Below are 18606 nucleotides of genomic sequence, written 5' to 3'. Positions count from 1 at the left end.
ATGATCTAGTGTGATTCAGTATAATCCTGTGTGATTTATTGTGTTGCAGTGTGATTCAGTATGATCCAGTGTGATTTGGTGGGATTCAGTGTGATCCAGTGGGATTCAGTGTGACCCAATGGGATTCAGTGGGATTCAGTGAGATCCAATGTGATTCAGTGTAATTCAGTGTGATTTAGTGTGATTTAAGGTGATTCAGTATGATCCAGTGTGATTTAGTTGGATTCAGCGTGATCTAGTGTGATTCAGTATGATCCAATATGATTTAATGTAATTCAGTGTGATCCAGTGTGATTCATTATGATTTAGTGTGATTCAGTGTGATCCAATGTGATTCAGCATGATCCAGTGTGATTAAGTGGCATTCAGTGTGATACAATGCAACTGAGTGTAATTCAGTGTGATTTAGTGTGATTTAGTGTGATTCAGTATGATCCAATGTAACTTAGTGTGATCCTGTGTTATCCAGTGTGATTTAAGATGATTCAGTGTGATTTAGTGTGATTCAGTGTGATCCAGAATGATCCAGTGTAATACAGCTTGATTAAGTGGGATCCAGTGTGACCCAGTGTGATTCAGTATGATCCAGTGTGATTTAGTATTATTCGGTGTGATCCATTGTGATCCAGAATGATCCAGTGTAATACAGCTTGATTAAGTGGGATCCAGTGTGACCCAGTGTGATTCAGTATAATCTAGTGTGATCCGGTGTGATTCAGTGTGATCCATTGTGATCCATTGTGATCCAGTGTAATACAGCTTGATTCAGTGTGATCCAGAGTGATCCAGTATGATCCAGTGTAATACAGCTTGATTCAGTGTGATCCAGAGTGATCCAGTGTGAATCAGTATAATCTAGTGTGATCCAGTGTGATTCAGTATGATCCAATGCCATTTAGTGTGATCCAGTGTGATCCAGTGTGATTCAGTATGATTTAGTGTGATTCAGTGTGATCCAATGTGATTCAGCATGATCCAGTGTGATTAAGTGGGATTCAGTGTGATACAATGCAACTGAGTGTAATTCAGTGTGATTTAGTATGATCCAGTGTGATTAAGTGTGATTTAGTGTGATTCAGTATGATCCAATGTAACTTAGTGTGATCCGGTGTTATCCAGTGTGATTTAAGATGATTCAGTGTGATTTAGTGTGATTCAGTGTGATCCAATGTGATTCAGCATAACCCAGTGTGATTTAGTGTCATTTATTGTGATCCAGTGTGATTCAGTGTGATCCATTGTGATCCATTGTGATCCATTGTGATCAGTGTAATACAGCTTGATTCAGTGTGATCCAGAGTGATCCAGTATGATCCAGTGTAATACAGCTTGATTCAGTGTGATCCAGAGTGATCCAGTGTGAATCAGTATAATCTAGTGTGATCCAGTGTGATTCAGTATGATCCAATGTCATTTAGTGTAATTCAGTGTGATTTAGTATGATCCAGTGTGATTTAGTGTGATTCGGTGTGATTCAATGTGATTTAGAGGGATTCAGTGTGATCCATTGTGATCCAGTGTGATTCAGTATAATCTAGTGTGATTCGATGGGATTCAGTATGATCCATTGTGAGTCAGTATAATCTAGTATGATTCAGTGTAATTCAGTACGATCCAGTGTGATTTAGTTGGATTCAGCGTGATCTAGTGTGATTCTGTATGATCTAGTGTGATTCAGTATGATCCAGTGTGATTCAGTGTGATTCAGTGTGATTCAGTGTGATTCAGTGTGATTAAGTGTAATCCAGTGTGACTCAGTATGATTCAGTATGACTCAGTGTGATCCAGCGTGATTCAGTGTGATTAAGTGTGATCCATTGTGATCCAGTGTGATTCAGTATAATCTAGTGTGATTCGATGGGATTCAGTATGATCCATTGTGAGTCAGTATAATCTAGTATGATTCAGTGTAATTCAGTACGATCCAGTGTGATTTAGTTGGATTCAGCGTGATCTAGTGTGATTCTGTATGATCTAGTGTGATTCAGTATGATCCAGTGTGATTCAGTGTGATTCAGTGTGATTCAGTGTGATTAAGTGTGATCCAGTGTGACTCAGTATGATTCAGTATGACTCAGTGTGATCCAGCGTGATTCAGTGTGATTAAGTGTGATCCAGTGTGACTCAGTATGATTCAGTATGACTCAGTGTCATCCAGTGTGATTCAGTGTTGCACAGGCTGTTGTTATGGACAATTTTAATCTCTCATACTGGCCATGATTTTGGCTGTGTATGGCAAAATTAGTCTGTCTTTTTAAAGTTTAGACTTCAACTTTGAACCAATATTTCAAGCACACACCTGTAATGGGGCTGATTTCACTGGTTAACTGTTTTATGTATTTATCTAGAAAAAGAAACCACAAAATCATGGATAATGTTTTATTGTAATAGTTATAATAAATAAAAAACATATAAAAATAAAAATTAAAAATAAAAAAGTGGGTTAATTGCAAATTTAATGAGATTTGTGCCCCGAAAATCAGAATAACAACAAGAGTGATATTGAGAAATCAAATTACATTTTAAAGAAGTTAAATCCTTGAAATTATTTGAATGTTTGTTAGTTTTGAGTGTTTAACCACAAAACTACAACAAAACAATAGTGCCTAGGGCACCCAAAAGGCTATCAGCGGCCCCATGTCTGTTGCAAATCACAAAAATACATAAACTGAAACTGAATACTTTTAAAGTAAAGTGAAGTTTAATTAAATCATTATCACTGAAAACCTAGAATAAAGAGGAAAAATAGGCAGGACCCCCTAAGTGAGATATTTGTTCATGCAGGCAGAAACAACCTCTAATTACATTCAGAAAAGCAATGTGTATGTAAAAACTGCCTCCATGAGGGTCACAGTTACGTTGCAAAATAACTAAAATAAGAATGCATTTTAGACCTAACCATAATTGTTTTCTAACCATAATCATTTCTAAATCCAGCTATGTAATATTGTTGCCTATACTGGTGACAGAGCTTAGAGATGGGGACTAGTTAGTGAAAAACATGGTAATTAAAATAACAGCAGGAGCTCCTGGGAAGTGAACATTACTTATATCGTCACCAAGAAGAAATCTAACAGCAAAGATATTACACACGAGGATTAAAAAAAGAACCAAAACAAGAGTAAATATTTACTTTGCTTAGCTGGAGACAGCTTCCAGACCCGATGCAGAATGTGCTATTTGTTTTTTCTGAACTTGTAAAATGCTTGAATTGTAAACACAGAGGACACTGTTCATGCTGTACATTGAACTTTTCTTTCCACTGATGCCACAATGCTAGCTAGTTTTATATATTTAAAGATCAGTAACAGCTGCAGGTTAATGAAGATATCTTTTTTGCAATGAGAATGAACAGAATGTCTGAAAAGGACAGTGTTAATGTTTGTGCCAAAATTTCTTCTATGTGCTTGAATTTCTTTTCTCATGTGTCTATGCATGAAATCTGCACCGCATCTTTGAACTAATCTGTTGCTTGTTTTTATTCATTTTAATTAAATTATATATATAATTTTATTATGATCTTTGCACACTGTTTTAACTCTGACTAGATATGATTGTTCCTCTTTATATTATTTTTGAATGTTTCCTCTGCAATGTTTCCTTAATGTAAAGCAATTTGAATTGCCTTCTACATGAAATGTGCTATACAAATAAACTTGCCTTGCCTAAAAAGTGAGCTAATTATATAATGTAAACTGCACGTACACTGAAAAAGATAGTAGTTGAACCAACTTAAATGAATTGCTTCAATTGTTAACAAGTGATTAACTGTATCCTTGTTAGTTCAATTGCCTTTTGTGAATTCAATTAACTGGAAAGTCACAGTTTTTCATCTAAAATCTAAATGACTTTTTTTTGCAACTGAATGTATTGATTGTAAATTGGAAAGAAAACATACACCTCACTCTCTTGTGGTGATCATTTCTGAAGACCAAAGTTACAAAATCCACCTTTAAAGTGTATGAAGAAAAATATAAATATAAGACAAATTGTTAGATTCTCTGATTTAATGATAATTTCTAATTTTCATTGGCTTTCTTGGGGGGAAAAAAGAAGGCAACATGTTTAAATTTGCCTGACAGCAGCGTAATAACTAAACCTTTAGTCTTTAATCCTCAAAGGCACAGTGTAGGACACATTTCAGTGCATTGTGTAATCTTTCTTTTATTTTGTTTTGGCAACGGCTGGTGGTGCATGGCTGTTGGCAGTGCAGGCTCTAAGCCATTGTTGTGAGCAGTAAAAGATGACAGGGAAACGACTGATGCGTGGGCCTTTTTAAAAAAAAATAAAATAAAAAAATAAAAAAATAAATAAAAAATAAATAAATAAATAAACACAAGCAAACTTGGAGCTAGTCCAACTTAATTATAAAGAAATATGACAAGGGAGCTTAAAAGGACTCTAGCAAAGATTAACACTTGGTTGCTTTTATTTTCCTGAAGGCTTAAAGTAATTGAGGTTATTAGGCACCAACACAAAACAAGTTTAATTGCATTTGGAGGAATTAATTAACATCTACATTTATGTGTGAGGGGTGATATTTTCCAGTCGTTGGGACATGCGGTGGCAGCAGAACATGTGCCACTACATCTAAAGCAGCAACATTAAAGATCACCTGACAGGTTTATGCTGTAGACTCTCAATGAAACACCGTCACAACCACAGCAACAGATAGACCTTTCGGTGATTGGACATGAATAAGTATGTGGGATTACAGCTCATTAGCAAAGCCCTTTAGATTTATACAGGTACTCTTCTGTGTCTAGCTTTGGAAGCAACGTGGAGCTCGTTTCAAACAAACAATCGGTCTTTGCCAGAGCAAAGCATAAACATGAAACTGCAAACACCTCTATTACACTTCTTCAATGGCCAAAATTTGTATACTTGTAGACAATATATTGTAAAAACTCCTACACACAGCTCTCATTCAACCGTGTCCACTTTTGGATCTGAAAATTTTACAAGGGATAGCTGGAATTAACAGATAAACCGCTAATCATAGCTAATCTTTTCTACCATTCTGTTTTAAACCTCTCATCACACTTACATCTACTGCAGCACCATGAGTGCAACATGACCATGGCCTTCAGACCCAGTTTATTTCTGTTTATCATTTTGTTCAGAATTGGAAGGTGACAAAAATTTGTAGTAAAATATTTGTCTTACTTAGACTTTACAATGCATTGCAACAGGATAACAGTTAAAGGGACATTGTGTAACATTTTTAGTTGTTTACTGGCCAAAATCAATATCAGTCAATTTGTTTATACATATGTGCCATGAAAGTCTGCCATCTTGAAACTACAGCTGCCAGCAAGGGACAAATAGCACCAACCACGCATTTTCCATGCAAACCAGCGCACAGTGAGACGCAGGAGAAGAAGATAAACGAGAACGGCAAGTTGGAAAATCTGTTAAATTGTTATTCTCAAAAATGCAGGACCATACATGTGCAGCAGCAGCACGGAAGCCGCTTTCTCCATCGCCAAGAAAGAGAAAAAGGGCACTTAAACGCAGCGTGACCAGACGATCCAAAAACAAAAACATCAGGCTAGCTTTCCCCATGTGGAATGTGCTCAATAAGGAGAAAGATTTTAAAAGGGAAGCTGAAGTTACAGCTTTCTCCTCGATAAGTGAGTCAAAGGATTTGCCTAAATTAGCCCAAAGCTAACTTTTTTAATTCGGTTTTGTTAGTGTTGCTTCTTACCATGGGTATCATGGCAGCATCACAGTAGTTTCTGCTAAAATACACCAGCCTCGTTGGTACAGAAGTGTATGTTTACGTGGTTTCAGTCTCTTTCATAGTCACAGTAAACGCAGGCTTTGAGTCAAGGTAAAGCCGGAATAAAAGTCGGTGGGAAAACTTAATAAGCTGGTTTTTACTGTGATAAAAAGCCGGTGCTGTGTCAAGGCCAGTTTCCCCATCGAGATCCATTCCTCTGTGAGAATCATTCTTCTTTCTAAACACAGAAGAACAATATCTGACAGCAAATTCACAATCCACCAGATGTTTTCCTCCTGACCAATTATGATCCAGAGGGAACTTCTCCACCTGAGTGTGTTAAGTTTTAAACACAGTAACTGTGTTACTGGTTAATACTTCTGTATTTGTTTTATAGTGGTCACATATGTATGCTGTATTATGAAGGGGGCGGAAGTCCAGTTGCTGGTGTTGTGAAGTAAACGTAAGTAAGTGAACTGCGTTGGTGTAAATAAAGTTGTGAGTTGTGAGATGTGAGTTCTTTGTATGTAAGTGAACTCTCTATTAACTATGGTATGACATGCTTTCATCGGCAATGTCGAGGCTTTTTGAGATACAGAGGCTACCGTTGATTCAATAGATCTTTGAGTGTGAGATGAAAGAATGTGCTATACGTAAGAATGTGATACACAATTTCATTGTTAGATGGAAGTAATTCTTACACAATGTCTCTTTAAGTTACTCAACCCATCTCTCCTGTCCTCTCCACGCCCTTCCTGAGCCTTCTTCTGCTGGAGGTATTTCTTCCTGTTACAAGTTAAAACCCCTACATTTAATATACCCCTCCTTCATCCATCACTTTTAGCCAAGTTGAAGTTCAAATATCTAAATATGGCAACATTTTTTATTCTAGTTGAAAAGGTGTAATTAATAACAGTAATGTGTGTTTTGTTTTTATTGCATTTCATTGTGCAAGTTCGAGGTTCTATTGGTAACAGCAAGATGTGGAGGAGCTGCTAACATCATAAGTAACACCTGTGCTTCTCCTTAAAGTGATGCACGTTCATTGTCACAGGTGTTTTCTCTTCACCTGATTAGACCGGCTGCGTGGAACGTGAGGGGATACAGCAGCACGTGTCCAACGGAATTAACCAAGTCAGCCAGATAAAACCTTAAATTTAGCACATTTCCAAAAGTTATGTTTTTGGGGGAATTATTGGGGCATTTGATTTGTATACCAGAAAACAGTAGGACAGTTAGTTATGGCTACATATTTAGTGGTGTATTACTGTTTGAGATTACCTCCATGGATGAAACATGGTTTCGGAGCCCACAAGACTTTTGTTTTTAGTCAGAATTAGTGCTGTTTGCTTTATTACTTTTTCTGTGCCTGAGGTAATTGCAGTTATAAAGTAACTGCAAAAACCAAGTTTAATTAGAAAAGAATATTTAGCATCTCTCTATTTGTTCAAGACAAAACCGTCCACAGCAGAGAGGTTTACAGCAATTGCTGACGTGATGGCAGGAGGCCACGTTTTAGTTCTCCAAATAACTGGTGCTTATTATTTTTGCTTGAGCCTTATTCCAGTTTCAATGTACCTCTTCTCTTCAGGTTTATAGGTGGACAGTTTTTGGCACATTAGCCTCACATATCCACAAGTAGTTTTTTAAACGATTTAACAAACACTCAGCCATGCACAGGTTTGCAAGCAGGCACCAGTCTGCAAGAAAAACTTAATTTAAACAACATTTAGCAATGATGCAAGCTTAGCCTTCATTAGCATAATGTATTCCTTGATAATCGGTATGCCTCCAGCTTCAACCACTTTGCCTCATCACCAGCAGCCTGTGCAGTGCACACACTAACATCCACACATGCACGCAAGCACACGCTTCTGCTGTGTTAGTTGAAGTCCTCGATCCCGCAGCTGCTCATTGAACCTGACGAGAGAGAAAACCCAGGGCTGTGCTGCGGGGGTCTACATATATTTAAAACAATCATGAATTTTAATGGCAACCCACTGAGGGAGGCTGTTTTCCCAGCCAACCTCTCTTCCTCTTCCTCACACATACATGCTCACACTCTGGTTTTTGCATCTTTCTTTCCCTGCCTCCTCTGGCAAAACCCAGACAGAATTATTAATAGATGACACGAAAATGTAAAAACTAGCCCCCGGTGGCTACAGTGAACCAAATACGGGAAGTGACTGCGTAGGAAAAGAGAACTACTTCCCACCTGCTGCCACCTTCCCAAAACTCCACATTGACAGTGTCTGCTCCCCAAACACAGATTTTTCAGACTTCAGATATGACTTAATGTTGAGAACAGTGTTTAGTCTATACTAGACTAAATGGGCTTTTCTCTAAAGGTACACAGACCTTCTCGGTTTGCTTCATACTCAATCTTCCAACATATGGCATCAGATCCAAGCTGCTTTTTTTTTACCCTTCTGTTGGGGTCCCAAATTTTCTGATCTTACCTTAAAGGGTAGAGATTGACACACTGCAATCTGTTGTCTGGTTGAAAGAATCATCACTTCCTGTGACATGACAATAAGAACAAAGCAGGAACAGCTTTGTTTTTAAATGTACCCTGGATTTTTGTTGTTCAAAGCCACAAACCAAGAAGAAAGAATACAAACTGCTGGATGTCCTCTGTTCTTCTCCTTTATTTCTGTTGCTATCTTCTTTGTTAAGATTCAAAGAAGGTGTTGTGCTGTTATGAAGTCATGCTACCATGTAGCTATCACTATCTGGCCTAAACACTGCCTACGAGATCAAAGTCGACCGAACCAAACTGCATGAAACCGTCCCGTCCTGAGTCGGACTTCTTGGTGGAAATGGAGCTTAAGAGAAAGCGTTCTGTTGAGCCATGTTTTCCTTGAACTCTCAGCTTGATGACTTCATGAGCTTTTATTAATAAAATTATCTCTAGTCGAGAGAAAATTGATTAAATCTTTCAGCTAGGCTTCTGGTGGACGTCCCTTTATGTATGCAGCACCTCTCTCCACCTTTCTCTCTTTGCTCTTTACTCTCAGTGTAAGAATATATAACATTGTTGTTGGTATGAATTCATGCTTTATTTTCCTTCTTCAGCAGGTATCCTTGGCTTTGAGTTATGATCTTTGTTGACCACTTTGTCCTGTCCTCTCCAGCCCCAGGCAGTCAAGGCAGACGGTCGTCTAGAGTCTGGTTCTGCAGGAAGTTTTGTCACCTACCACCGCACTCACGTTCAGGATGGGGGACCGATTGAACTGAAGATTCTGTGCCGTCCTTTAGTTTCCTTAGCTGGGGAATTGCTTTTATTAATTGGGTTATACGAACTAAGTTATCACAAATAGATTGTTTTAATTGGATTATAATTGGATTAGAATGAATTGGATTGTATCTTCAAAGTGGACAGAGATGACTTTGTCATTAATTGGCATGTACAAATAAAGTTGAAATGAAATAAAACTGAAGGAGGAATGATAGAAAGAAGGGTTAACATAAAGGTGTGCGAAGGGAACTGTTCCTTCAGTCAGGCTGTGTTACCTGCTGTGGTGTGGTAACACTTAATGAAAGGGTTGAGGTATCTGTGATAACAGAAGATGAACAGAGGTGGGATGAGAGACGAGGCACAGAGAATCAGAGATGATACAGAACAACTAAAAGAAACACATGAAGGGATGCAGACAGAGAAGGGAGACAGTAGATGAAAGTCAATGAAGAAAAACAAATTTAAGAAGTAAAGGAAGGTAACACACTTACTGAACGGTTGTAGAGATTTGCAGGCGTCGGATGCCTGGTGTGGGAAACTGACGAGAGTTGATGTAGGAAATTTTTCTCACAGCAGTGTTCATGTTTTCCAAGTCCTCTCCCTCCATGACTAGGATCGACTGAGCTGGGTTAAAGTGGAACTGGGGGAAAGAAAAACATACTATAGGTGAGGTGAAATAAATTACTGAAACTAAAACATGTAATCTTGAAATGCTGCAGTTTAGTCTTCCCCTTTTTGGAATCAGGTTGCACAGTAGAGGTAAAACAACAGAGCCCACAAATAAAAACTTTTATAAAGTAATATTTCCTGACTTGCATAATCCCTGGCCTATGATTTGCAAAGTAATATAATCAAGCTGTAAATTAGTTTCAAGGCATGAGCTTAAGATAAAACAACAGTAAAATTGCCTCAAAAGAACTTTCTGAGCCGCGTGGATAATAAGTTGTGAACACAGCATACAGTATCATTACTATATAGAGTTGCTACGGTGAAACCTGTTTGCAAACATTTAGTAATTTACCCATCCAGGAGATGCAGAGCAGCATCATTAATCACTGAGAGTGGTATTTGTGGCCACCTTGTATAGGAAAGACCAATAATCATTCTTCTCTTAACCTTCCTTTGCATCTACAGCAGCTCCAGGGGGAAATTTGAGGCTATTTAGCTGCTAAGTGCAGCACTTCGTTCCCCAGATAGTTGTTACCTTTGTCTGTTTGGGGTGAGTACAGATGTTTTTCTTTCGTTTTCCTTCTGAGAGCTTCTTGACCCTTCTTAGTAAGAGATTGATAAATTAGTTAGATTTAAAGCCCTTATTATGACAGTAGGTTTGTAATTAAGATTTGCAAATTGAATTAGCACAAAGCAGCTGATACCCAGCAGGTATCGACCCTTTGAGACCACAGGGCAGTTGATTTTGCTGTCAATGTGGTCTTGCATCTGTGTAATCTAATCTCTTCATTAATACAATATATTTAGACATTTTCTGTTTTGTAGTTTCTTTTTATGCATGTAGATAATCCTTTCACGCCTTCAAATGGCTTAGATGTAATTCTATACTTTTGCTTAATTTCTGATATGCAAATTAGCCCCGCCGCTATACTCTGCCACTTGGATGGCTGGGAGGCAGCTTCTGATGCTCATTAACAATGGTTAAGCTTTTCTTTTGTCCCCTTTTTTCTCCAAAAGGATTAAAACTTGTTGGGACGACAGACTGGGATGGTAGAAAAGGAATCCACCATGGCAGGGTCAACCAAACATGAACATACAAGTAGCAGTCCGGGAAGAAAGGAGCAAAGCAACTGTACCGGCCCTCATAATAAGTTAAGTGATGCAGTGTACACAGACTGTAAACCTGTTTACACGAACCTCAAAATCCGATAACTGGGAGTAATCAGATAGTTGTGATAATCTGATCTTGCATCTCTACATGCGCTTCTGAAATGCAATATTAAAACAATTTTATCATAATTAAATAATCATATAATGTTTACATTTTCCAGTCCTTTAACAGATTTCTTTCGGAGTACGTACGTAGTTTTATAACTATAAGTTATTTTCAGAACATTTAGTGTTTGTTTAACATGGCGGCACCTGCGGTCTTAAGGCGGTATTATACTCGCACGGCGTCTGCGTCACTGCGGTAGGTGCCGCGTAGGTAGGCTCTACTTGCACCTCTTCCAGACCTGATGTGCACCCCTGCTACACACGCGGTTACGCGGAGGTATTACCTAACTAGACTGGTCTGTTTGGGATTACGTGTTGCTGGATATCTGGATCTTCTTGCTGAAGTTGTGTGGTAACCACAGTTTTTAAAAACAATAACCAGTGGATCAAGTTGATGAGAGGCTGATCGAATTATTTCTTCATTTTCTTCCACAAGCTAATAAAGATACTGACACATACTGTACTGGATGCCATTGTTGTTTTAAAACAGAAAGTACCTACCAAACTAAAGTAAACCATCAAAAGAACACCGGCCTGGTGAGTTTACTGGCCAATACCACCCCTAGTACCACCTTCAGATAAGAGGAGAAACCACAACACGACACCAAAACGACGTTTACCCCCTACGCTCGAGTGCGAGAGCAAACTAAACTGAAAAATAACTACATGTGAATGATTTATTTTGTTTAAATTCCCTACTTCTTTTGTGTTCTGATTACGTTGTGACAGCACTGTGTCCGTGTGTTTAATGGAAGACGTTGAAAAGACAGAAGTATGCAGGTTTTTTTCACATGTACAGATTAAAGACAAAACAAAGCAAATAAATCAGCTACATGGGTCTATATGTACAGACATCTGAGTGTTCTGGAGAAATCTAGGTAAGTTTATCCAGTTTCTCATCACATCAAACACTCTTAGTGGTAAGAGAGTACCACACCATTTCATGCCTTTGATATTTTAGCAATCATTCTCCCTCTCTGTTTTCAGCTCAATGAATTTATTAGCCTCTGAACTAATAAGTCCATAAAATGATCCCGTTGTGTGAGAGTTGTAGGTGTACCCCTTCCTGAAAATGGCATTGGAAGCCTGACTGGTGTGAATCACAACTTTCAAAGAGAAACATTATAATAAAAACCTGTTGTGCTAAATGGTTTGTTCCAAAGAACCAATTTTAAAATCCTTTGTAGAAACCAATTAGAGAAGGGCAGGGTACACCCTGGATAGGGCACCAGTAGAAAGGCAGCCATTTGAGAAAAAGAAATCTTAGCAGATAACTGCATGAAGCATAAAAGTTACCAGTCTACCTCACTCAGTGAATGAACCAAGCAGAAACTAGCCAGTGAAAAGAGGCTACCATTGCTGATTGTGGTCACACTTAAAGTACTGGATGCTGAGTAACTAACAGCCACGTGGATTCTCTCATGACTGAAACTCAAATTATTCCAACTGATTTGCAAACAAAATTGAAGAACCAAGATGAACCAAGAGCCCAACAGGCAGTATTGAAAGAGCTAGAAAAAGATCCCAAAAGAAGCAGAAAAACACTCCCCGTCCTTGCAAAAATCCACTAATTTAGTCTGATTGTATATATCTACAAAAATGACAACAAAGATTAGACCACAGTGCTTTTCCATTTACTTTGAACAAAAGATGAATTTAAGGTCAATAACAATTATTTTAGTAAAGACCTTGCAAATGTTGGAGAGCAAGTTTTTTTTCCCTTAAGTTATTTGAAATCCCACTTTTTAATGCATTTCACAGCATTTCATTCAATAATTTGCATTTGCAAAGACTTGAAACTTGTAGAATCAGGTAATCCATCATGCCTGTGCTGCATTACCATGACACAGCGAGCCACTTCGACTAAAACAAACAGACCTGGTGTTCACTGTGATGGATCGTCTATTTTAATGTACTTTCAGGTTTTTATGAATGGACTTTCTTACTGTACAGAAAAAAACAGGAAACCAGTGTGTGGAGGCAACAGGAATAATGATAATAATTGGAATATGTATGTAGCTTAAAATAAAGCAAAACACATTCATGATAATTTAAATAATTTAGATTATTTAAATAAGAAGACTATAGCTACATAGCTACACTGCTTACATTTCTACACTCCATTGTTTAATAGCTTAATAGATTTATTTATTAATTTTTTTGTATTTAGAAAGAATATCGGATGTTCGTGCAAGAGGTGCATTATGGGTCGCCCATTTCCTCAAACTGGATCTCAACAAGGTGACACTACTTCAACGCTCCATGGAGTTCTCCATACAGTCCCTCTCCCCTGTCATTTTCCCATTCACGCCTTCCCTTTACTTGCTGTCTCCTCTCATCTTCTGCTCTCTGTCACTTTACTTGCTGTCTGCCTCCTACCTCCAGCTGTTTCTCCCTCCCTGCCTGTTATTCTCCTCTGATTGTGCTGTGCCAGCCCTCCACCTGCTTGGCTAAATGCTGTCCTTAAGCCTGCGGCAGACTTATTGGAGCCACATGAGTGTGTGGCTAAGAAGAAAACGAAATGGCTCTCTAAAGATAAACTGCACTGGCCTTGGAGAGGTTTTCCTCCTCTTCTTGCCCATATCCCTCCCCTCATCCCACCTTGTCATCTCAAAGGGCTGGCAAGCATCTCTTTGCTGCATCACAGCACAATATAGAACGAGCTGCTGGCGGAGAGAGGAAGACTGAAGAGGGAAGATAGAAAAAGAGTTGAAGGGGCTGATGGTTGGTGGTTATGGGGAGGGGAGGGGATGTATTTTGGGGTCTACACAAACCCCCATTTATCTTGTCTGCCCTCTGTCTTCCACAGTGCAGGGAGATGGATTAGCCGAGCCAGTGAAACGGAGGATTTTGGGAGAGGAGGGAGAAGGCAGCAGAAGTTTCACAAAAGCCAGCTGGTGATTTTGCAGCAGTGATTTAAAAAAATACCATTTTTCTGTCAATGGGGATAAAAAAAATGTACGTTTTTGTGTTTACACACTAAAGGAGAATATATGGAAGCTTTTCTCTGCATGTTCAGGATAGCCAGCTGCAAGACATTCACTGCTACAGAATGAGCTACATTTTATAAAATGTGTTTTGTGAGTTGTTCTTAATGTGCTGTATAGAGGGGATGACTGATACCAGTCAACCTGTCGGCAGCTGGTTATGTTTGCTGATTGAAAACAGGGGCAATAACTGGAAAATGATGAACACATTCATGCTAGATTGCGCAGATTCACCAAATGATTGCCTCAAGTATATTTAATAAACTTTTGGCATCCATACACTGTATGCATAGCCTACATATACAATCTTTAATATAAAATTTGCACTTTATATCTGTTTTGCAGAACATGGTAATTGTGATATATTACTTTTAGAAACACTGAAAGCATTAATATATGTTGCAATGTAACATATTGAATGGATGGCTGCAGATGGGAGAGAATTATTGTTGCTCTTTTCAGTGTGCACACAGCATGTGGCTGTAAGACGGTGTATTAAAGTCCAGAGTATTTCTGTACTGTGTTGGGTAGTTTCTTTTTATTTCTGCACAGAGTCTGCTTCAGAATAAAAATTGCAGAAGTTACAAAGATTGTTTGCATTTCTTTGGTAAAAGGCTGACACTGAACTTTATAAAATTGCTCGTCGACCTTTTCATGGACTTAGCTTCTTTTGCTTCTCTCTCATATTTTAACTTAAGATAGATTATAAAATCTTGCATTAATGTGAGTCAGAAATATCTACAATATGTTATACTAATGAATACATTATTAATTTTGATGAGGCAAACAAGTGTAATTTGGGATTTAGCTGAAACACTAGTAGACATCCTGTCTAGCTGTTACATACACTCTAAAAGAGAAGTAAGATTCAATCACAAGTAGTCTCATAAAAAGAATGTAGAAATAATTTAATGTAATTTGTCATTTAATATGCTATGATTTGTGTCACTAAAGATGTTAATTTCAACTATAAATAAGTCAGCTTCACTGCAATTTGATGGAAGTTAGCAGAATCAATGAAACACAAATCTTCTACACATTAAACTGCACATTTAACTGGGCTGAGATGGGTTGTGACAGTGAGGCCACATCATTTTCATACTTTAACCGTTCACTGAACCCCATGGACGTACTGCCAGGATGATCATTTAACCTGCACTGACGCTCTTCTTTAAATCAGGTTTTGATCATCAAAGATTTAAATAAAAATATGAAAACATGTTTAGTTAAACCGATTCTTTCGGGCGAAGGATCTGGAGAACATTTTGAAGGCAGAAGTAATGTTCCTGGAGCTGGAGATTATGAAAATTAATCCATTTATAGTGTGCACTGTGGTCATAAATGCAAAGACATACATGTAGGGATATTAGCGAAGTATTGCACCGACTTCTTATAACTGCAAACAAAAATACCAGTTTTATTCATTGTGAAGTGAAATAATCTGACAGTAACAGTAATCAGTAACATTTCACCATGTTATCATCTTTTGGATTACTGTCACTATCTCCTCTTTGTGTGTGTACCTTTATAGTCTTATCCAGGCTCTCAAGGGAGTTAATGTCCAGTCCCTCTTTGCAGGCCTGCAGACAGGAAATAACTTTCTGACTCTCAATCTTCCCTGGCCGGATGGTCAGTCCAGATAGGCTTCCCCGGAAGTATTGAGTGAACCGCGGCTTGGTCACTTCCCCACCTACAAACAATCATACAAACACATACAGTAAACACACTAAATGGCTTTACTGAATTTAAATGATTTATTCTTTAAAGAAGAGAACTGTGATGTTAAACCATAACAAAGTCACTGCTCTTTATGAAACAGTGGTTCTTCAAACATACACATTTCAGTACAGCATTTTCATTCAATAATTACTATAGGTCATGTGACCATATTTTGGTTGGTTACCAGGGCGACCAACTAAATAGATGCTGAAAATGGGCAAATAATGAAAAAACAAAAGTAAATAAAAAATTAAAGAAAGAAAAAGACATGCTGCCATCAGTTCCCCTGATTCTGCTTTATCATAAGGATTTTGTGGTGCGTACAAGTAATTACTTTGTAATGACATTTGCTTTTTTCTATATGACTCGGTGACAGCAGCAAACTAGCAGGTAATTACTGGCTCAAATTTATGGGAAAGATGTGCACTAATAACTGTTTCATAAGAGTATGACTGCAAGACAGGGTAAAGCACACATAACAATCTTGTTCAACCCTTTTTCCACTTATTAAAAAACAAACAAACCCAAAATCTACTAACGTCTGTGTTTTAAGTGCAATAGAAAAACGTTTAAATCGGCTTTTAGTCCACATCAAATGACAGCAATCATGGCAGCAATCACAGGTATTTATTGTCTCCATCTCTGATCGGTGTTGATAAAAAATTAACTTTCAATGAAAATGTTGGACTTAGCTTAGACACAGCTCACTTTTTCTTCACAGAAATACGTCTACCAACCATTACAGCTCAAACGGAGGCTCTAATATCAGCATCAACTTCTAACAGACACTAAGAGATGAGTTTGGTTAATTTATATATCTCAAAGACAGCTCACAGCTCATTCTCAAGTCCACTGTGTGGGACTGATGTCTGCTGTCCAGGGAAAAGTAATAAACTAGCCAAATTCAGCCAGAGAGTCATACTCATCTGAAACTATGCTCCTTTACCTTGGTTTAAAAATGGCATAACAGTGACCTTGTCCAGAATGAAAAAGCATGAGCCTCAATGAGCAAATGAATGTTTTGGGCCCCATTACAGTCATTAAGCAGCTGGGTGCTGCTGTGGAAGTGCAAGGGTTACTCAGCTTGCTCATTCAGGCTAAATAAAGGTAAGGAAAAAGTCGATACATTTAAAGTCTGTCCTCTGAACTCTGTAAAGGCCAGTACCAGCAAGAGGAGTCTCCAAACCATTCATTATCTGAAAGGTTACTGTAGCTTTAGGTATCCAAACTTCACCTTCCCATTTCTGGCACCTATCTCCTCCCTCTTCTCCTACTGTTTTCTAATTCTGGCAGTAATCCACTGAAGCACTAAAGTTAAGGGAACATTCTCCTCATCTAACATTTGTGTGAAAAAAATGCAAGCTAACTCATTCATTAGAAACATTTGGAGGATTAAGTGGAGCCATGACTGATAAGGCGAGTGCATACCAAGAAACCAAGTTCCTCTCTCCATCAACTCATCTGTCTAGTCTCTCAGCACTTCTCTGTGACACTTTATGTCCTTGTACATCTTCTCCCAAGTAATAAGTTGTAAGCAAACAGCAAAGAGTCTTTTTAATCCTTCTATAGTTGTTTCTCACAAGTTGGAATATGGAGTAGTCATTATTGAAGTGTCTGCATGATCATCCATGATTTAAGAGCCAATAGCTGTGTAAATAATGCAAATGAATCAGTTGCTCAAACACCTAAAAGTCATCAAGGCTGCAAACAGCATGTTAATACAGCAGAGTTGTTGGCCACTTAAATGTCCTCTTCTTCTTAGGTTGTCACAGGTTCCTGCATTAGCCACGATGACGAAGAAAGAAGCTTTGTTCTTCTAAACTGTGACCTTACAGCCAACTGCTGACACTCTTAACACATTTCATGACCTTCACCTCCAAAGACTAATGCAACTATGGGGGTATTTTTCTATCTTTAATCAAGAGCACAATTGTTTGCTTTGAGAGCAAGATTTCTGGTTTTCAAGCTCAAATATCATCCTGCTCTCTCTCAAAACTCTGCTCTCACACTTAGAAAGTCCCTCTTGCTTTCAAATATATCGTTCTTCCTTTCAAAACTCTGCACTCAGACTTGGTCTCTTTCCCTCACACTCAGAAACTTTCTCTGCTCTCAAAACTTCTGCTCTTGGATATTTTTTCCTCTCTCTTGGGTTGCAGAAAGAGCTGTCTGTCAAACCTCCTCCAGCCAATAGAATAAGTGATAATTCGAGCAAATCGTCCTCACCTTCTTCAGGGTGCGCTAGTGACTCCACACTCTTAGCCCAAATTTTGTTTGAACATAAACTTTTTAGTAGTGACTAATTATTATTTTATGTGTTATATAACAGTGTCTCATTAATAAAACAAATAAGTTGTTTCTAATAGTTTTCTACATTGTGCAGTGTAATAATAATAATTAGCAAAGAAAACTCAACATGTTAGGTTTCTGTCAGAGGGGGCGGGTCTATTTTCAAAATTCAACATATCCCGACCACAAAGGCTCATGGGAGATGCAGAATCAGCTGAAATTTAACCTGTTTTTTATTGCTGTGCTATAAATGTGGGTTTTCTGCTTTAATTCCTGTATTATGTTAACAATTAGACAATGTTATAAAGTTCTGCCCGCTTTGAATTTTAAACTTGGCACCATGAATGAAAAGGATAGTACAGGTAAAGAAATTCGCCACCAGCATTTCATAATATACATTGTGTCATGATAAAATTAAATTATACTTAATGAAACAAAGCATTGTTAATTCTTCAGTACTGCTGGTTGTGGTTCTGAATCTGTCAGTGGGAAAATGGATTTCACACATGGTTTTAACATGAGAATTTAAATGAGTTTCACTTGTCATAACACAGGTTTAATTTGGGAATCTACGTGGGTTTCACTTGTGAATATGTAAGTTTCACATGGGTTTCACATAGGAATTTATAAAGGTTGTAGGTTTGGGGATGCTCAAAGAGATAAATTTAGTCTTGGAACCATAACAGTTGTTGGATAAAAAACCTTAATTT

The 18606-nt window shown here is 38.1% G+C and overlaps 1 protein-coding gene across 1 annotated transcript in view; it reads right to left on the bottom strand.

Moving 5' to 3' along the window:
• LOC121646338 (calsyntenin-2-like) overlaps positions 1-18606 on the bottom strand; it is a 311928-nt gene that overhangs the window by 22781 nt on the left and 270541 nt on the right. The window contains exons 10-11 of the mRNA XM_041995254.1: positions 15415-15581; positions 9452-9600 (exon numbers count right to left, since the gene is read on the bottom strand). Of these exons, the coding sequence (XP_041851188.1) occupies positions 9452-9600; positions 15415-15581 (316 nt within the window). The remainder of the gene's footprint in view (positions 1-9451; positions 9601-15414; positions 15582-18606) is intronic.

Source organism: Melanotaenia boesemani, chromosome 9 (genome assembly GCF_017639745.1).
Source record: "Melanotaenia boesemani isolate fMelBoe1 chromosome 9, fMelBoe1.pri, whole genome shotgun sequence".
Taxonomy (NCBI): domain Eukaryota; kingdom Metazoa; phylum Chordata; class Actinopteri; order Atheriniformes; family Melanotaeniidae; genus Melanotaenia; species Melanotaenia boesemani.
This window is presented reverse-complemented; position numbering and strand designations above follow the sequence as displayed.